This window comes from Lonchura striata, chromosome 3, assembly GCF_050655825.1.
Source record: "Lonchura striata isolate lonStrDom1 chromosome 3, ASM5065582v1, whole genome shotgun sequence".
Taxonomy (NCBI): domain Eukaryota; kingdom Metazoa; phylum Chordata; class Aves; order Passeriformes; family Estrildidae; genus Lonchura; species Lonchura striata.
This window is the reverse complement of record NC_140705.1, coordinates 4,227,554-4,248,684: the sequence shown is the minus strand read 5'-3', so window position 1 is coordinate 4,248,684 and position 21,131 is coordinate 4,227,554. Positions and strand designations below refer to the sequence as shown.

Below are 21,131 nucleotides of genomic sequence, written 5' to 3'. Positions count from 1 at the left end.
AAATACCTGTTTGGCTTTTAATATGATTACTACTCACAGATGTGCTGGAGGGGAGTTTGTGCAGCAAAGTGCCTCAATGTTTTTTTAATAAGTGTTTAGCAATGAACACATGCTTTTTCTTAAAACCAATATGAAACCATATTTAAAGTGCAAAGGAGTAAAAGTAAGAAATGACTGACACTCTTTTAAGTATTTATATTTTTAACCTCCCAGATTAAGCTTTCCAACCTCTTTTTCCATAGAAAAACACAAGACAGCAAAATAACTTTTGTGGCCAGTGCTATATTAACTAAACAGTCCCTTGAGATTAACAACAAACAAATATTGAAGCAGACTTCCTCAGGAGGTGATTACACAAACAAATTCTCTTTTTAAAGTTCATGAAACCAATCTTGAGAAAGGTCAAGCTATGATCAACAATATGATCCCAGAGTCCTAAGGATTCCTGTAAGTAAATATAATGCCTGGCTTTAGAAACCTTGATATTTAAAGGGAATTATGTGAATAATTACTTCAGAGTGGAAAAACACAGATCCTGACTGTTGTAAATAATGTGGAACAGCCCCAGTGACTTTGGGGACTGTGGAACAGCTGGAAGTAGGGGCAAGGTGGGACCTTCCTGGGGTCCTGGTGCTCATCTGTACAGAGGGATGAGAAGAACAAGTGTGCTGAATCCAGCTGTTTCATACCACAGCAAGATTTCCAGGCATTCAGGGAATTCTTTGTGACTCTGTTCATGTTTATGTTGGCTTTAAATATTTCTGTGTCACAAAAAGTGTCCTATTAATGCCCATAGGCACCAGGCATTGCCTGAACACTAGGGTAGATCCTGCCCTGAGGAATTACTGTCTCATAAAGCAACCCCACAGGAAGTAGGGAGGGCTTTTACACATATCAAATAAAATCTCTGCCCCAGTGAAACCAGGAGTGAGGTGCAGATTGCAGTATTTGTAACACGTTGCCATTAAAGGAATAGGTAATTTGTTCAGTGGATAATCATTATGCTTCACATGGATCCTGGGTGTCCAGACTGCAGATATCCAGCCAGCCACGGGGCATTAGTTTGGACAGCATGTTTATGGTGACACTATAAGTCGTTCTCCACAGTTTTTTCCCTATCAAGAGCAGAAACAAACCCCAGGCATCCCAAAGATCAGCTGTTCACTCACCCACTCTCAGCACACCCCCCAGCACCACCACACAGGCTGCGCTCAGGACGTTGCTGGAGTTGCTGGGGAACTCAAGGGTCCCCAGGATGTAGAGTCCTCTCAGAGGGGGAAGAGCCACATCCACCAGGATGGTCCTGTCTGGGAAACAAAGGAGAGGATTGTTTAGGTCAATGGCAGCCTGACAACACTACTTGACAAAAAGTGTGGCGAGCTGGTGAAGAATGTCAGTTTGGCTTGAGTTTTATGTTATTCAGATTGGTTTTCACAGAATCATGGAATGGCCTGGGTTGAAAGGGACCTTAAACATCTTCTTGTTCCAAACTCATGCCATAGGAAGGGACCCCTTCCACTATCCCACGTTTCTCCAAGCCCTGTCCAATGTGGCCTTGGACATTTCCAGGGATGCAATCACAACTTCTCTGGCCAACCTGTGCCAGGGCCTCACCACCCCCTCAGGGAAGAATTTCTTCCTAATATCTAATGTAAACCTGCTCTTTTTCAGTTTGAAGCCATTAGTCCTTGTTCTGTCACACCAGGCCCTTGTAAAGAGTCTCTCCCCATCTTTCCCATTTTTGCCTCATGGAACTGGAGAGGACAAGAGCGTTCTTTTGAAGAGAACAAGAATAACAAAATGCCTCATCCCTGGAAGCATTCAAGGCCAGGTTGGACAAGGCTTGGAGCAGCCTGGTCTAGTGGAAGGTGTCCCTGCCCATGGCAGAAGGTTGGAAAAAGATAAGCTTTAAGGCCCCTTCAAATACAAACCCTTCTGGGATTCTAAGATTGATGGAAATGGAAAAATATCCATCAGTATCACCAAGGTGCATCATAGTACAAAGGACCTGTAAGTCCCTACCTTGTAAAGAATAGATCAGGGTGACAAACTGCAGCCACATACCATGAACTACCTCCACTGACTTTCTGTTACCACTTTTCCCTCTTTTCATCTTGGCTTTGCTCTCAGTTAGGTTTAGTGTATGAAAACTCACCTCTTCCCCACCATCCAAGAGGAAATCTTTGCTTACACAAAGACAACCTGCAGGAAGCCAGAGCTCATAGAACCACAGAATTGTTAAGGTTGGAAAAGAGCTCTGAGGTCATCGCCAGGTCCACCATGAGTTCCATTCTGCATTTATTTTCCCCTCTAAAAATCAGTTAGCAATGACCAGGGCAAAGCACCATCCCCTCAGATCCATAAGGAGAAAGCAAGGAAGATATTTTTCTATTTCAGAAAAGAGTGGAAACTTTTGTGGCTTGAGCACAATGACAACATCACTGCTGCTTCCTAAAGCTGCAAGTCTGCAGCCTGGGAACCTGTAAAATGCCTCTTAAGTGTTCCAAGTAGGACATGAGCAAGGGTGTAAATGGTGGATCATTTAGAGGCAGCCTGCTGCACAGAGGTGAATTCAACCCCCAGGGCCCATCTGATGCTCTTGGATGTCACTAAGAGCTTCTCAGTTGATTGCACTGGAAAACAGCTCAGGCCCTGAAACTGTGGTTTCCATCCCCTTTCATTATTGACAAGAGTAACAGTATGGTGCATCTCTCAGTCAGTGGGTGTTCCTGGAAGAAGGAAAAGCAAGGTGTTTCCCTAAAAAGGGGCTCAATAATATGTTCTAATAATGGCTTTCATAGGAACAGATTGCAGAAAAAAAAATCTTCAACATAATGGCAGCCCTACCCTACACAGAGATCTTCTGTGACTCTCATTGTTCTCATAAGCATTTATTACAAGGCATAGATATAGAAAACAGGAGAGATTAAGGAACACACATATTTTTTGGTGTATTTTGACAGAGGGGTGAGAATGGGACACTTGAAACTGGTTTTGTGTGGAATATAAGAACCATGAAGTGTCTTGGGAAGTGGTTCAGCTACTTAACACTTTCACTGCTGTCTGTGGACATTGGCAACTGCTGTGGATAAGAACACAAATGGCCATAAAATGAGTAGCACAGAGAAATTCCTTGCCAAAAATCATATTATCAGGGACTGGCTCAAACTATTTAGCACATAGGTTTAACAAAATTTCCAAGCCCTGTTTGCAGGAAACATAATCAATATAAGTCTGTGAAAACCTTCATGAAGTACACTCCGAAGTGGACTGAAAGAAAATATTAGTAGGCTGTCTTTAATAGTAGCATTTTCTAGTTTTTTACTCCTTGGTTTTGCAACCCTGTAGTTTCACAACCTCCAGGGAAAGGAAAATTTTATTTCAGGTTCTGTTTTCAGGATTGGAGTTCTGACTCTGCTTACAGACTTGTTTGTCTCCTACCTACATATTCCTTGTGAATCAATTATCCCACCTCTTCCTTTTCCCTTCTGTATTTTCATCCTTTCTCTCTGGCCATGAGCACCCTGAAAGCCCAGGATGTTTGCTCTCAAGGACTATACCAGGTACAGAAGCAAGCCATGGTTAGTCTGAACCCCTCATCCCAAAACAAATTCCCTGCATCCCTGAGCTGAAACATCTTTCAAGCTTCCAAAATTTTCACAGCATTCAGATGAAGTAAGTCTCTAAGGAGCAAGTGCTTTTTTTACCCCCCCTAAGTGTTACAGTGTTAGTACTTAATATATTTTTACAGGCATGAAGAGATTCCTGTCTATAATCTCTTTACAGGACAGGTACAGTCCCATGCCCTGCAGAGCTGTGGAAGGAAGGCTGAGGATGTGAGGATATGAAACAGAGAGGAGAATGAGGGGGAGACATTGTTAAAATGGTATCTCTCAGTCAGAAGGGGAATCTAGTTTGTGAAATCACAGCTCAAGAATGTGGCAAAAAGCTGCAGTTGACAAAGGCCATAAGTATATTCATCAAACACAGGCTGAAACATTTTTACAAGGAAAAGAAGCAGTGCTCCCAGGCATGCCATTTATATGTCACATTTCAGTCTAGAACAGAGATTTTTTGCTGAGTTGCAAATCTTTCTAAAAAAGGTTTTATAAAGGAAATGCTGACTGCTCTGTTACTGTGGCATCATGTGTGTGAGCCTTGAAATAGAGGAGTGAGAAATTCCCCCACTCAGAGATATCTCTGCAAACCTAGAGTTTTCTCAGTTTAAAAGGACAACACTCTGGGTGTGATGCTTGGGGTGTGAAGTCCTCAGAGGGGGAAATGTTCCTCTGCAGAAACAACAGAACACTCCTTTGAGGGGGGAAAAAGTATTTCCACACTTGAGGAGGAAAGCAAACAGATTCAAAGGCAACTTCCTTAAAGAAAATACTCATTTACCTCATAGAGGAAGATATGACTTAGCAGTTAAAAGAATAGACTTTAAGTCTCAAAGGATTTGCCTTCAGAGAAAGACAAACTGGAGCTGTTTTCCCACCTTTTCCCACCTGTTTTCATATATATATATGAAAATATTCATATAATGGCAAGAAAACACTTTCAGCAAACTATACCTTGAGCTTGAGAACAGGGCAATATTTCATTGTACATACGCTTTCTTCAGACAAAAAGCTCAGGTATGCCAGAGTCTTAATGTTCAGATGTACAATACTGAGAAGGCATTAATGACTCCAGCAATGACACAAAATGCCTTTGATCAACCACATTGCTGTATAAAACACCATAGCATGCAATTGAATGGAAATCAGGCACAACAGAGGAGCTATTATATGGGATACAGTACTCCAGCATTCATCTCTTCAAACAGAAAAACTTCAAAGAAAATCAAAATCAGAAAATGAAGAACAGAGTGAATTCCACCACTGGAGAGGAAAAAAAAAGGAAGATAGAAATTGCCAGAGGCTACATGATATCATATCAATACCCTTCAAAACAGCATTCCTTTGCTTGGAATTGTAACACATTCTCCTTCCACCCAGAGCACACTGCATCAGGAGTGTGCCACACTGAAAACCATAAACCAAAGCCCTGAAAATCCCAGGGCTTTGGGAATATAATGCCACTGCTGGCTGCTGGAATGGCATGACTAAACTCCTCTGGCTTGTTTTCCAAGGTGGTGTGGCTGCTGAAGCCTGATGCATGTGAGAGGCCCTTGTGGGATGGCTGTGGCTCTGGAGGATGAACCTCCAGGGATAAAAGCACAAGCTGTGTCAGCCTGAGCTGAGAATTTCCAGATCAGGCTGGAAGATACTCATATCCACCAGGGAGACAGATACTGATGGGAACTGTAGCAACACACCAACACTAAAAGTCACTTTTACATTAGGAACCTGCCTTTGTTGCATGTGAAAGTCATCCTTGCACTAAGTCTGTGAAGTGAATCAGGGCAAAAAAAGAAAGAACTTTGTAAACAACCCCAATTTCCAAGCTTGCCCAAATCTCCAGATGTCAAGCAGACACCAAGAAAGAACACTAAAACCTGGTTTCTAATATGTATTTTGCTAATATAGGCATTTTCTACCTTTTCAAACCTTCCTGAGACCAGCCCATGAGGTAGCCCTAATGTTGCAATTCTGCTTGTTTTTGTTAAATAAGCAAATTGAAGCCTTCAATAGCTAAATTTAGACAGTGCTCCAGTTCTACCAGTGAACTCTAGGAATCCACATTCAGTCAAAGATTTCAACAGTGTCTGACCAAAGTCTTCCCCTGTGCTTCTTCATACTAGAAATGAGCACTAAGCATCTATTATTTGCTTTTATGACCTGAAAACTGATCTATTATTTGCTTTTTTGACTCTAAAACTGTTCTTTGGGGGCTGAAAGGACTAAGCTAGTCATACACAGCATACGAGAAGCAAGCTCATGTTTTGGTTTTCAACCAGAAAATCATTGTAGATGACTCCCAGAAGAGAATTTTAAGTAACTAGAAGACAGCAAAGAGTAAGACACGGCTGCATCTTGCCAGGAGTGAATCATAGAAACTTCTTCTGATGTGCATATCAGCACAAAGTTTGTGTGGTTTGTAGAATATTTGTTCTCATGAGAACAAACTCTCACTGTTTTGAAGCCATCTGGAGTCATTTGAAGTTTAGCAGGGTCTGCACAAGCCAGAAATGGGAAGAGAAACATCCATAAAATGCTACAATTAAACATACATTTTAAAATTGTTGATTTCATTTTAGATTTTGGATCCAAGCAAGGGGCTGGCTTTCTTTGAACTGAAGACTCAGACACTTTTGGCAGCAAAGAAAAGCATGCAAAATGGACAGAAAATTCACCTTGCCTAACTTAATTTTTAATGCATTTATTTGAGCAACAAATGCAGTGCCCTTAGCACCCTGGTGAGGACCATGACTCTAATTTAAGACCCTGTACTCTGTTGACTCTAATGTAAGTGAGTGTCTTCACACCTCCAAACCAGCAGGACTGAAGAGGAAGAGCAGAAATAAAATAGAGAGAGGACAACCAGAAAAGGCAGAGATGTAACAAAATAGATGGTGTGATAGACAGCTTGTGTTTGTGTTCATGTTTGTGTTCTCAGGATAAAATCAAAGGATTCCAGAAAGGCAGTGGAGAGTAGAATAGTTTCTGCACATCAACCAACAAACACATTTACTCTGGCAATGGGAGCGAAGAGATTTTTATAGAATCACAGAATCATGGAATAACCTGGGTTGGAAGGGACTCACAGAGATCCCTGAGTTCAGCTCCTGGCCTTGCACAGAACAGCCCCAAAAACCCCACTGGGTGTCTCAGACTGTGATCCAGACCCTTCCCCAGCATCATTGCCCTTCTCTGCACATGCTTCAGCTCCTCACCTTTGCAGGAAACACAGAAGAGTTTTATTCATCATGCATCACAAACTCATCCTTCATCTACTCTTGATCTGATCTAAACAACAGAACTCCAAACCCTCAGCCAAACCTATTTATTTATTAATTTGTTACTCACTGTGTAAATTTGCCCCTGTTCCTATTCGTATCTATATCTGATACATGATGGTGAAAACTGGAATGTTCTGGTCTTATCTGGGCTGATATTGGTGAATTGGTCATCACAGAATCACAAAATCATTAAGGCTGGAAAAGACCTCCAAGACCATCGAGTCCAACCTGTGACTGATCCCTACCTTGTCACCAGCCCAGAGCACTAAGTGCCACCTCTAGACCTTCCTTGGACACCTCCAAGGATGGGAACTCCACTTTCCCTGGGCAGCCCCTGCCAATGCCTGACCACCCTTTCCATGAATAAATTCTCCCTGAACTCCAGCATTATCTACTCTTCAGCTCAATGTAAGTTCCCCCCAAAAGTGAAGAAAATTAATATTTTTAAAAGTACAGGCTTTGGTTTTTGTTTTTTTCCATACTTATTAGAAAATTGAAGATTAAACTAAATATATAGAGAAGGTGGATCATAATTCTTAATGTAACCTTCAATTTTATATATATATATATATATATATATATGTGTGTGTGTGTGTGTGTGTGTGTGTGTGTGTGTGTGTGTGTGTATGAAATCTCTAATGACAGAGGCCAGAGAAGCCCTAACCATGACTGAAGCTCCATGCTCAAATACCAACACAAACACTTGCTTCCACAAAAGCCATGAACTGAAACCGGGTGGGAGAGGAATAGACATGGAGCAATGTTATCCACATTCAAAATTTCCAGAAGTGGAGCTGTGACAGGTAGACAGACTTAACTGGTTTCAAACAAAAAAGGAGACAGCATCAGGTTCTGGAATATTTCATGTACATATCAAACAATATTAATTGGATCATTCAATAATTGTATCTAGAAAGGAACTCAGGACCTCATGTTGTCCAACTAAAAAAGGAGGGTCAGCTCTTATGTAAAATGGTTATCACAAACTTTTCTCTAGATTTTACTGCAAATTCCCTAATGCATTTACTAAAATCCAGTTTTCATGCAGTAATGTTGTAAGGTGAACAGGGATTTAGATGTAACTCAAGTTGAAATACAGGCCTAAGCTAAAATATCTAGGAGGCATCCATGGCAAATGGTTTGAGAAATTACCATTGATAAATTGGAATTGCAACAGCAAACACAATGGAAGGTTATGCAGAAATGTAAAATATGATCCTTGCACAAAACACAGAGAGAGATGGGTCAAGAGATGATGAGCTCTTTGTGAGCTGTGGTTCTTACAAGCTTTCTTCTGAATTAAGGTCCCTGTACATAGTCCAGCTTGAAAGTCAGCATAAGTGCTTGTGTTCATATGTATGTGAAAATGGAAAAGAATTATCATTCTCTTCCAAAAACTACATTTTTGTACTGCAGTCTGTGTGACAAGGAACAAATATGGGGTCCTGCACACACTGGAATGGCCATCAGGGCCAAGGAGCCCATATTGGAACAGAAATATAAATCCCAACGTAGGCAGAGCCCAGTACCTCCACAGAAATCAAACACCTTTCCATCCTCACGTACTTGGCAAAATGATGACGTCTTCCCCAGGGCCTGGGATGCTGCCATTGGATCCACCCCAGCCTTTTCCCACACCATTCCATGCCTCTGGGAGTGACCATTTCAAGACAGCACAAGAAGGAACTACAAAACAGAACACATAAAGACAGGATTATCATTTTCTGTAGCTGGAAGAACTACTGTTTCTTTGATAGTCAGCATCTGTGGCATCAACATCCTCCTTTTGTCACTGCTAACTATTCTCTGTTATTTTCCATGTTTAAAGAAAACTGATTGATTGAATTCCCAGGGCATGGGAATTTCCATACTTTCCCAAAGTACAAAAAATTTAAAATTATTAGTGATCAACTCTTACAAGCTTGCTAACACCCAGAAAAGCAATTTTCCCATTCCAAGGGGTGACCAAGACCTGCCTTAGAAAAGCAGCTTGACCAAGACACATAGAAACTCCTGCTCCTTCTCCAAAATTTTCTTTCTCAGGTCAATCCAAAAGAAAAATCATGAGCCTTAGGAAAATATTGGAAGAAACTGAGTTCACAAGATGCAGCTGATTGACTTGCACTTGTATTTTAGAGAGCTAACTAGCCAGGCTCCGTAAATGAATTGCCCCTAGGTTTGTTGTCCCTAAGGAGAGGAAAGGAAGCTTCCAAGGGAAAATCCTGCACTAAGTTTAGTAAATCCCAGACTAATGCAGGCAGGGCCTCCCTCTGGAGGCCTCTGCAAGCACCTACTTCTGTCCTTCCACTGTAAAGGGAATTCTGGCTGTTTTTTTCTTGAGGAAAGCTTCTTTGGGGATTGAAAATATGGGAGCAAGGACATGCCAAGATTTTAGGGGCTAGACCCAGCTCAGTAATGTTGTGGTGTACAAAAATAACCTCAGTTGTTAGCACAGGGAAACACAGAAATTACACCCATGTCGAGTTCCTTAAGTTTGGGTCTGTCTCTCCAATCACTTGTTTGTTCTGGAAGAAACACCCTGCCAAAATGTCTCTAAACCCTTTTTCCACAGAAGTGATTATTGTTAACCACAACATAGCAAGGCAGCTAATATGATGCCTTAAGTTTTAGCTTTGACATTTTTCAGATTGTGTTCTGTCTTAGCGTGTGACTCTGAACTTCATATAAAGTGTTACCAAGTTCTCCTCACAGTTCAGTTGGACAAAACAATCCTTTTCCAGCCCAAGAACCAAGAACACCATTGCAGCTTCAGGCCCAAAAATTGTGAACAACAGCAAATTAAGGAGAGAAATCTGTGAGGATGGGACTTCGTAACCTGAAATTGTAATTGGACAATTAGCCCCAATATGTAAATGGACCAAAACTTATAAAGGTGTGAAAACTCATGACCTGTCATCTCTGTTGGGTCCATCTTGGGTGGAGCCACAGCCAGGCTCTTATTCTGCCCAAGGTATATCCTTTTAAGGCTTTTCAAGAAATACCTACTTGATTCCTTTTACACTTTAACCCCTGTTCCAGGTAGCCTCTCTAAGCAACAATACCCCCAAATATCAAAATGTGGAAGTGTCCCTTGTCTCTGGTATATTTTTCTGTCTGATTAAACATGAAACTGAGCAGCAATACCAAAGTGTGGAGCACTAAAGTACTCTATAGAGTTACATTCTCCATGACTTTTCTGATCTGCTGTGGTATTTGCCAGGGAGAGTTTATAGTTTTTTATACTGTGGAATCACATATTTATCTTGAGCAATAGTAGATAGGGCTCAATAAACACCTAAATGAATACCAAGAGCCTCTGTTGGCTTGATAGATGTACAAAGTACTGAAATGAACAATAGCAATTTACTCCTGAAAAAGCCATAAAAAGAAATGGTGTGACTCCCAGACCAATGTTTTCTGACACAGACTATCACATACCTGGGGTAGGTAAAGCCACTCTTTCCTTCTCTTTCAGTGTGACCTGAATTAAGTCAGCTCCTGTGACTGAACACAGAGAATTTTAGGGAGTTACAGTAAGGCCTTTCGAATTAACACAAAAAAAAAATTAGTAAATCAATTTCCACACATGAATTTCTGACAACATTATACATTTCTTACAAAAATATTTTCTTTAAAAGCAACTAAACATGTTTTCTAAGCACTTTCTGTCTTCTTTTTTTTTTTTTTTTAATGCATTGAGAAAGGATTAAACAAACATATTTTAATTTACAGATACAGAAGGTCTCAAGACAACTCATTAGAAACAGCTAGAAAGAAAACATTCAACAATCAGAAATTCTAGGCTGGAACTCAAATCTCATTTATCCCACTATAAATCCACAGCAGTTCCACTCACACAAGCGATATCACACCATTGAATGCATAATGTATTAACTGGCTCAAACTGCGAGATACAGCTTTTGTTTTGTAGTTCAGTTTTGATTTTTTTTTTTTTTTTTTTTTTTCCCAAAATCTGGTATCTGAAAGCGATGCTTTAATTAGTCAGACTTTATAGACTGGAGACAGGGACCCTGTGTTCTCTGCTGTGAAAAGGGGTCAGCAGCAATTATCACAGTGGTAACCTTTGTGCCCGTGTATTGTCAGCAGGAGAAGGGCCAGAATAATGCAAATCAAAGAGGAGCAGGAGAAAGCTGCTTCAGACCCAGCTAAAATCCCACCTCCTCTTCATCTCCAGTGGCATATAAAGGCACTTCCTTTCAGTCACCAGACTGGAACAACTGTAGGTTAAAATAGAAACACTCTGACAAACAAATAAATCTCCTGTCCTCTGCCCAGCCCCTTATGGTGACCCTAAAGTGTTGTTGGAAGATTTTTCTGGGGGGTAGAAGAATTGTATCAATGAAGCCATTGTCAGAACTTTCCTCAGTTCCAGAACATGCCTGGAACTTTCCTCTGTGTGCATCAACCCACCGATGGGATTTCATGCCATATTGTAATTTACTTATTTTATCTTTAAACAAGTCTCTATACTTTTAAATTGTGGAACCCATCCTTCCCTACCTCCCTCCTTTTCTCCCAGTGCAACTGAGCAAATTTAAAATAACTGAGGTTCATTAATTTTAAGTGTTCAATAAATTAGTATGAATAATCAAAAAACTTGATTCTTTCTGATAATTACTATTTGATGTCAGTTGAAAGCACTCGATTGAGTTAGCAGCATATGCTCCTATGCCAAATGAGGCTTCCATAATTAAATAGAAGCTGATTCCATGAGGTTTTTCTCATGTCTGATTAATTAGTAATCAGGTGCCTCAGCCCTGTTCTTCAGTGACACCTTCTCTCCCAACGGTAGCTGGGATCTGATCCATGTATCAGTCAAATCAATCTGCCCCAAACCATCACACAGAGCTCACACTGAACAGCAGCATGCATTGAATGGCCACAAGGTGAACATTTGAGGAGAAAAAGATGACATGAAACTGCTAATTTAAAGCCTCTGACACAACTCTTGTGGCTTTCAGACAATACATCTGTGTGCGCTTTTATGGTTATGGTATTTTTCCTTCTCACACAGGGCAAAACAGTTGCCAAAGCTGATAAAACAGGCTTAGGAAAAACAAGACAACCAAGCCCTGACACTATCCTTTTTCACCTAAACATATTTTGTGAGGTTTGTTGGGTTTTATATGTTTTTTGGGTTTTTTTTGCTTTCTTTTGCAAACACCAGAGTGAAATTATCTAATTAAGGATGCTTGTATTTTTCAGAGAAAAGCTGTTCTAATTATCCTGAGGGGACATAAAACTTGATCAATATGGTGCATAGACCTCATAACAGGGTTCAATCCCTTTATATGGTGAAGAAAGGAACCATTAACGTTTAATTCATTACAGAGTTTTATCATTGCCATGTCCAGAGTCAGGGCAATAATAATAGTTTCTCATATTTGGGGTGTCATCCCACCAGAGAGCATGACAATTCAAACCATTTTAAGTTATTTATACCCTTGACATGAGCATAAGATTCAGGGACAGAATTCTCTCCAGAACTCTCCACATCCTTGTAACTTGTACAATTATCTACATCGATGGGGTGTGAAGTGCATCAGATGTGAATCAGCAGTGTTTTGTTGCCATTTCCCACAAATACTCCTAAAAACTGATAATGAAAGATAAAGACCTTGGGATTAATCAAGGCTACAGTGACATAGTCCTTTTGGTGGTTTTGTTTTGCTGCTGAGTGCGTTATCACTGGGTTTTGCAGGACAGGAAGAGATACAGGCACTACAGATGAAGGACATCATTAGTAAACATTGAATTAAGGTGACTCTTGGCAAGATGTAGTTATAAGGCTCCAGGGTTTAGTTGTATAAAACCTTTATAAGGCTCATCAATTTTCTGCCTTATTACAGCTCCTCCTGGATGTTTGGGCTGTGGATCATAAATACAGGCCTTCTGGATGATACTGCTGGTAACTTTTCCTGGTTCAGGGCTCCTTGAGTGAACATGAAGGAGGAAAAACTCAGTCTTTTATCAGCTTTGCAGTGACTCAGAATTTTGCCTGTGGATATTGGGAAGGGCTGAAACTAGGATAAATGGCTCCAATAGCCTGACTTACAAATAACAAGCAGCTCCATGCTATTTAACATCAATTGGACTAACATCCATCACCAGGAAATCAAAACTTTTTAGACAGCACAATCAACAACACATTGAGACACACCTCTAGAAACTGGAGAACCTAGGAAAGGGTGTTTGGTCATCCCCTGTGAGGATCTTCTGCAGGAGATACCCAGAAGTGTGATATAATGAGGACAATGAATTAGGGAGAAGAGGTGTAAAATCCATTTTATATACATATAAATAGACAGATACAATTTTATTTATATATATATACATATATATGTATATAAATGTTTGGGTTGATGGACACAGATTCTTGCTTACAGCAGATTGGCATTTGCATGAAATTCCTCCTGCAGACACTGCATTATCAAAAAATCAACCCTGACAGGATTATAAGGGCATTTCATAATTTTATTTCTGTAATTCCTGTGCTCTCTGGTTTCTCTGCTTGCACACCAGAAGGATGGGAGTTCATTCACCAGGAGAAAGTTGTTTTGTCTCTTTGTGTCTATTACAAAAATTGAGCAACTGAGAGAATGGGGCAGGGGGGGTCTCAGCCTGGAGAAAAAGAGTCCCAGGGAGATCCTATTGCTCTCTGCAACTCCCTGGAGTGAGGTTGTAGCCAGGTGGGTGTTGGTTTCTTCTCCTAGGTAATTAGCAAGAGGATAAGAGGAAAGGGTCTCAAACTGCACTAAGGGAGGCTCAGGTTGGGCATCAAGAAGAATTTCTTTTTGGAAAGGGTAGTTAAGCATTGCTACAGACTGGCCGGGAAGTTGGTAGAGTCACCACGCATGGAACTGTTAACAAAATTACTAGATGTGGCAATCAGTGCTCTGGTCTGGGTGAAAAGGTGGAGATGGGTCACAGGCTGGACCTGGTGACCTTGAAGATCTTTTCCAATGTAAATAATTTTATGATTCTATGATTACAAGGGGCATCTCTTTGCAAAGAACTGACTTTCATTTCATGGAGGTCACTGAGCAGCCCACATCAGCTCAACTGGCTCTCTGAAACAACTGATATGGGTGCATTTTATCTGGCTGGAAGAAAAGATTCATCCCTGTACAATCAGTCCTCTGTAAAGAATTAACTCCATTCTTCATGTCTTCCACCTAGGATTCTCCTTTACCCCCAAGCAATAGGGCTGCAGAGAATATCTGTGCTTATTTATTTTCTGTATTTTAATATTAGAAACAAACATTCTTTAGAGTGTTTTTCCTCCTATACAAAGCAATTACAGAAACCCACAGAGCCTAATGGAAGTGAGATCATTCTTTAGGAATCTAGAAAAGACAATAAGTATAATCAAGTTATTTTTTTAAGAACTATGGAAATTGTAAACCTGCTTCTGACACAGCAGTAATGTGAGGTTGAGCCTCAGGCTCTCTTAACAACTCACACATGAGCAGCCTGAGCAAAGTCAGCAGGATGACCCATCTGCATAAAAGTTGTGTCTACTGAAAAATGTATTTGGGATAAATAAAAAGTTTGATAATCCTTTCAGTGATGTTTTCAATAATGATGTTTTCTGTCCAGCACTTCAAATTTTAGGAAAAAAGAAAAAGCCAAGAGAAATATGGAGGTGAAGGAAGCCAATACTTTGTTCCATCCTAAAATAAAACATTTTAAACATTTCAAAAGGAAACTAAAAGGAAGCAACATCTTTCTGGTTTTTAGCCAGATCCAGTATTGCCCAGAGACCTTAACCAAGGAGCAGTACCATGCTGTGGTGCCATATGCTGAAATTTGTAACAGACTTAAAAAGCTCATCATGTTATTATTGCAATTTACAAAGGATATTTCTCCTAAAAATTTTCCCAGATGTCCCAGTAGGATATTTCTTTCCACCACCCTTGTTACAATAAGTGTTGTGTTTTTTTTGTTGTTTTTTTTTTTTTTTTTAATTTGATTCAGCATGGTCATATCATATCCTGAACTGTGGTTGAGCCACAGCCCATGAGTGTTTCAGGATCACGCCACAATTGCAGGCCCACAGTGACCTTTGAGGATCACTTCTCTTAACACATAGGGTGCCCAGAGAAAATCAGAGTGATGCTATGAACCATGTCAAAGCAAATCTGGTGATGTAGAAATGACTGGCATGGGATGCTTCAAACTCCCTGAGCCTCCTCTTCACCCAGAACTCAAAAGGGACATGGAGTTTCCTGTCCTTCGACTCAAATTGCTTTAAAATGGTCTGAAAAGGTGATTTTTAAAGTGGCTTTGAGGCTGTTAACAGGGTTTCATGTATGTAGATAGCAGTGACTACCTTTGTTAATAGGATCATTGCCCATACAACAGACACATTCTCTGTTACAATTATTTCTCCCCATTCAGCACCCCCTGCATTCTCCTCCAAGCCTAATTTACAGGAATTACGCTCCCAAGCCTAATTTACAAGACTCCAGCCTTCAGTGCAACTTAACTCCTTTAATCCCCTCCATACGGTCTATTTTCTTGCCTTTTGTGCCAGACAGACTTTTTTTTTTTTTGTCCCCCAAAGATAAACAAACACTTGCATGATGCCAGGCAGTTTCGGATGGAAGAGGGCATGGAGAAAGCCTGAGGAAAACTCAAAAGCAAAGCAAAACTCCTGGCCAAGGTGGCTTCATTTGGCTGCCTGCTTCTTTTGAATAACAATATCTTCTCAGTCACGGCGTTTTCCTTCCCCTTCTCCCCATTTTCTCCCCCATGCAGGCCTGAGTAAAAGGCTGTGTGAATTCAGGAGCCTGCTCATTAATGAGCTGGCATCTGATCCGTATTTCCCGACGTTAATTTTTGGATGCAATGCACCCCTGCCACTTCCCCACAGTTTGTCCTAAAAGGCTTTCTGAGGGGCACAAAAGCAGAGGGTCAAAAGTGAGTTGACCCCGGCCAGAATGTACAATTATTGCAGAGAGGTGGTACACCAGCAGCTGTCGAAACCCCACCGGAGCGCTTCCAAAAGTTGGAGGATGACTAATACGCTGGAGCTCTCCAGAGCCGCCGACTTTGGGCAGGAAGAATTATGGCCCTCCCGAGCAGCTGCAATAATTGTCTTGCCATTGTCCCCCGGCCCTCCCTCCGCCACCCCCTACAAGTGCCCATTGTGGCCGCGGAGTCAAGTGATTTTATGCTCGGGCTGATGCTGTTTGCGCCCAGCTGCCCGAGCGCTGACACACGAGCCTGGAGAGGGGGGACCGCGTCTGCTAGACGGGGCTGCGACATACCAGACCTTTTACATAAGTCAAACAGGAACAAATGACTCTTTATCAGCCCCTTCTCCCTTTGAAGTGGCGGCTGCTTATGGGCCCTTACAGCTTTTCCTCCTTAGCCCGAGCAAACATCCTCCTTTTGATATGCTACATGCTCATTATCTCTGCCCCATTTAATGATTTTTGATTGAAGGGTGGCAGCGCAGTTGCCAAGAGGTAGTTAAAGAGGCTCCACGCAGTCAGGACAACAAGAAAGGCTTTCCTTGTGCAGCAGCCTAAATTTGGAGTTTCTTAACAGTGTGTTCTTGTTCTTAGCAGCAGATAAGGGCTGAGCGTGAAATTCTTAATTAAGCAGTAAATAGAGAGTGGGGTGTCAGCAGATGCAGCCTGTAGCCATGGAGACCAAGTCTGATGAAGGAGGGAGCTAAGATTCAACGCCGGCCCCGGGCTCGGGCATGACTGACAGCTGAAGAATCCGACAAAGCTTGTAAAAGGCATTAATTAGTTGGCTAATTATTTCATATAGTTAAATGTAAATAAAATATTATATTAAAAAAAAAAATCTAAAATAGCCAACTTGCAGAGTTGGGCAGGAAAATGTTCTGATGGCCAGACCTTCTAGCCTTGTCCTCTCCAGGTGGGTGGGTGGACTGGTGGGGTTTTAAAGCCAGAAGGGACTATTGTGGCAGCTTTCTCTGACCTCCTACAGAGCATGAATCTTGCCTCATGAGGTTTCTAATAGCTTCTCGCAGAGCTGGAGCATATTTCCCTGAAAAGACAGCCAAGCATCTTCTAAGGACCCTGAGTGATGGAAAGTCCACCACATGCCATGAATCTGCTCTGCTGGCTAATTATCCTCACCCTCTCAGCCTGCACAGCAGAGGGAAGGAGATAAATCCCACACCAGGCCAGGAATCAGCTTTGTTTCAAACTTTTACCCTACACCAACAGCACAGATATTAGGTACCTGACACTGAATTATTGATCTCACTCCTATAAAAGTCCTCGCAGAAAATGTTCACAGCATGAATTATACATGTTAAGTGTTTTTATAAATTTCCCCTCATGTATGTTGTATTATTGTTTCTCTCTCTATTAAAATGAGGAACCACAACAAGCTCTTCATGTAATAAAAATCAAGATGAAAGTAAGGCAAGAGAAGGACAATAAAGTCTCTGTGATGCAAGAGTGACATATGCCAGCCAGACCACTTTTGTCCCAGTCTTCCCAAGACTCTCGTCTCCTCTATTTTCAACAGCAGAGGCCAAGCTACAGATGCCATCCTCTGAGCTTTCCCATGCTGCTCTGACAGTGCAAATCAGGATATGCAAACTGAAATGCAGCCATCTTTTATATTTGAAGGAACAAATTTATACTGTTAGTAATCAGAAATAATAAAACATTTTTCTTCTTTCAGTAAAGACTTGACTTGATCTCTGGTAAGGCTTAGACACAACAGCTAAATTTGCAGTAGCCAGTCTACACTTGAACTGTATTTAAATAGGACACAGACCTAAAACCAGGACCCTAATAATCTACATGGTTATAATGCTGGCCAAAATCCTGGCACAGCTTTGGCCTAGAGCAGGCAGACTCCCAGATGGTGCCCAGTACACCAGTACAGTTTGGGATTTAGCAAGCACAAGGATCTTTTGGAATTTGAAGCCTGCGTACATCCAGCCCATTTTTAGAGTTAAAACATTAAACACAATCTATGCTGTGGCAGTTGCTGAAGGACCAGATGTGGACAAAGGAAGTGTGATCCTCAGACTGAGATTAAGTTTTGGTTTCCCCAGTTCTCCACAAATGAGATTTTCCACACTGGTTGATTTTTGCTGTTGCCAGACCAAGCTCAGTGGATTTCCTGCCCTCATTCCAGGCGTGTTTTCCTCTCCACGGTCACAATGATTGTTCTAAGGGTAACCTACATGAAAAAGCCATTTGCATGCCATCTCAGTAGTGCAAAATCAAGAGAAATTTAATAAATTTAATGGAACAGAAGAGAATAATAATGTGTTAAAATTAAAATCATCATCTTTACTTTCCTGGTATATGGCATGAAGGAGAAGCTAATCTTCTCAAAGGCACCAAAATATACTTGTGATTGCTAGTTCTGCTGCTATTAATAAAGGCAACAATCATTACCTTGCCTTTGACATATAGAGCTTAAATATTTATAAAATTATTTACTTGAGAATGGGAATTATTAAAAATGTCCATTTCTTAAAAAAAAAAAAAAAAAATCCACCACACTCCATGATCTCATGTACAAAGTCACATAGACAAAGGTTTAAGATGTCTTTGGAAGTTTCCAGCCCTAGAAAAAATTCTCTCCCAGTATTCTTACTGCCTTCAGCAGCCTCAGCCTAGCAAGATGACCACATTTTATTAATGATACCTGTGATGTAGGACTAGCTTACAGCAGAGGTAATTAGTGGAATTTAATGTCTTTACCACTCAAAAAAAGCCAATTCAAATACCACTGATGCTACATCACCCATTATTTATGGCACATTCCTATTGTTGCTAGGTTAGGCATCAGGTAGATCAGTTAGGGATGAACCTGATGTGTACAAACCTATTTGATCAGCATTTTGAAGGACTTCTCACTTATTGAAAGGCTATTGAAAGCTAGCGTTGAGTAGATTTGGGGTTTAAATCATTGGGGTTTAAATTAACGAGACATCAGCTCTTTCACCATTCTTGATCACAAATGTGGATTGCAGCCCCCACACTGCACTTACCCAGATAGGTGAAGGTCCCCAGCTTGCTGTCAAGATGCCAATCACAGCTCCTGTGGTGTCCATACAAAGGTACCACCTGGAGTGACTGTCCCCTCCTTGTCCCACAGGACACCACAGCCTCCAGATAGGCAGGAAGATCCTTGTGTTCCACCAGCAGGTAATTCCCAGCCTTGAAGTTGCTAAATGTCACTGAATACTAGAGAAGAGGGAACCAGAAGAAACATGTCTGAGTCTGTGATTAGAGCTCCATGGAGTGCAGCATAAAGGGGTAAGGAGGGTGGTGCTCCTGAGAGGCAATATGTGTTGAAAACAGGAAAAGACATGCAAAACTAAGCAAGAGGTGATGGTAAATGCAGAAAAAATCAACTCCCCTTATCACCTTTGAAAGGTGAGGAGGATCAATGTCTTCTGAAAACTGTGCTTCAACATGTCTTAAGGCAGTGAAAATCCTGTTGGCTCCTAAGCACCACATTGAACTTTCACCTGAGAGATCCAAAATCATCAAGTGTCCATGGCCAGGTGGGATAGGGCTTGGAGCAACCTGGTCTGCTGGAAGGTGTCCCTGCCTATGACAGGGGTTAGAACTGGATGAGCTTTAAGGTCCTTTCCAACCCAAACCTTTCTATGATTCCATGACGTTCCTGCTCCAGGTGACTACTGAGAACTTATCTAAGAGGTAAGAGAGAGCTTATCAGTCATCTTATCTAAGCCTATAAATATAGACTTTCTCAGTGCACTTAACTCTATTTGTTTTTCTCTCTGTTCATCCAAAGAGATGAAAGCATGATTACCTCTTCCAGATATAATTTTGAAATTATAAAACCTTTCCGTGTTACCTGGAGCTGTTTGCTGACCAAAGGGTTGTCAAATGTCAACGTGTAAGTCTCTTTATCCAAGAGAAGAACCATCCAGCCATGCAGGTTTGATAAAGTATCAGGGACATAATTGACTGTGTTTGACTTATTCTTACTGTCAGTCACAGTTAAATTATATGGAATGTCTGGAGCCTCTTTTCTGCAGGAAAAGAAAAAAAAAGTAATTACATTTTTACATTGAACTCTGTTATTCTGCAGCCTGTACAGTTCTATTTTTATTTGAATTACAGTAGCTGTGCTGGATCTCCCCTAGAATGTGTCTCCATTTTTGTAATTCTTTATAAATGCCATAAGAAACAATATTTTGCTCCAAGTGCTGTAAAAAAAGAAGAGAAAAAGAGAGATGCAGAACGTAGGAGTAAAGAAAGAGGAAAAGAGTAGAGCAGGGGCAACAGCCAGGGTACCAATTTCTACATTGCCAGAGTAGTTTCCCCCCACCAGACTCATGGGCCTCAGATGCAAATTTTAGGATCTTCATGAAATTTGGTGGAGTCTTATTAGCCTCAGCCCAGGCTGGGTGGGGTTTGGAGTAGCCTGGTCTGGTGGAAGGTGTCCCTGCCCATGGCAGGGGATTGGAATGAGGTGATGTTTAGGATGCCTTTCAACCCAAACCATTCTGTGAATCTGTGATTATTCACTCCCAAATGAGTGGTCAAAAGTTTCAAAAAAATTCCTGTGTAATTCAAAGAGCTGGTCTCTGCCTGCAGTCAAAGCTGGGGCTGCTGAGAGCTGATTAAATTCTTCACAAAATTGGTGAACTTTTAGTACAGCAGGTCTTCTGAGCATCCAAATGAGAACTCAACCCCCTTTTTCACTAGAACTTGGCCCTCCTAAATTCTGACCAGTCTAGTCAGGAGAAAAAACCCTCATTGAACAGATCAACATTAGCACTGATATCATGAGGAGTCATAAACCCTTTAGATTTAAGGTTGTAGTAGATTCCTCTCAGTTTTGGCATTTGAGATGACAATAAGCTTTAAAAGTCCCCTCTTTTAAGCATCCCTTGAATAATATTTCTCAATATTTGAAGCATTATCTTACAGCTACACATCTTAGCATATTATCTAACCTCTCAGACTGGATATGGCTTACTAACCCAAGACACTGCTAAAACTCATGTCATCCTGCAATTTGTCAGTATTTGCAATTTTTGGTTGGTTTCTTGCTTTTTTTTTTTTTTTTTTTTTTTATCCAAGTGCTTTGGAGATGATGCAAAATCACCAGAGCAGTCATCCCAGATATACTTTTCTCTTTTAAAATCAGTTCAGGGATTTTAAATTTTGTTGTTGTTGTTGTTGCTATTCTAGTGTCTGTCACTTTGTCAAAGCGCTTT

General features: G+C 41.0%; 1 protein-coding gene across 1 annotated transcript in view; it reads right to left on the bottom strand.

Moving 5' to 3' along the window:
• PKHD1 (PKHD1 ciliary IPT domain containing fibrocystin/polyductin) overlaps window positions 1-21,131 on the bottom strand; it is a 244,584-nt gene that overhangs the window by 93,617 nt on the left and 129,836 nt on the right. Inside the window, exons 49-53 of the mRNA XM_085574415.1 lie at window positions 19,760-19,937; window positions 18,924-19,119; window positions 10,340-10,405; window positions 8,468-8,587; window positions 1,170-1,307 (exon numbers count right to left, since the gene is read on the bottom strand). Coding sequence (XP_085430541.1) covers window positions 1,170-1,307; window positions 8,468-8,587; window positions 10,340-10,405; window positions 18,924-19,119; window positions 19,760-19,937 — 698 coding nt within the window. The remainder of the gene's footprint in view (window positions 1-1,169; window positions 1,308-8,467; window positions 8,588-10,339; window positions 10,406-18,923; window positions 19,120-19,759; window positions 19,938-21,131) is intronic.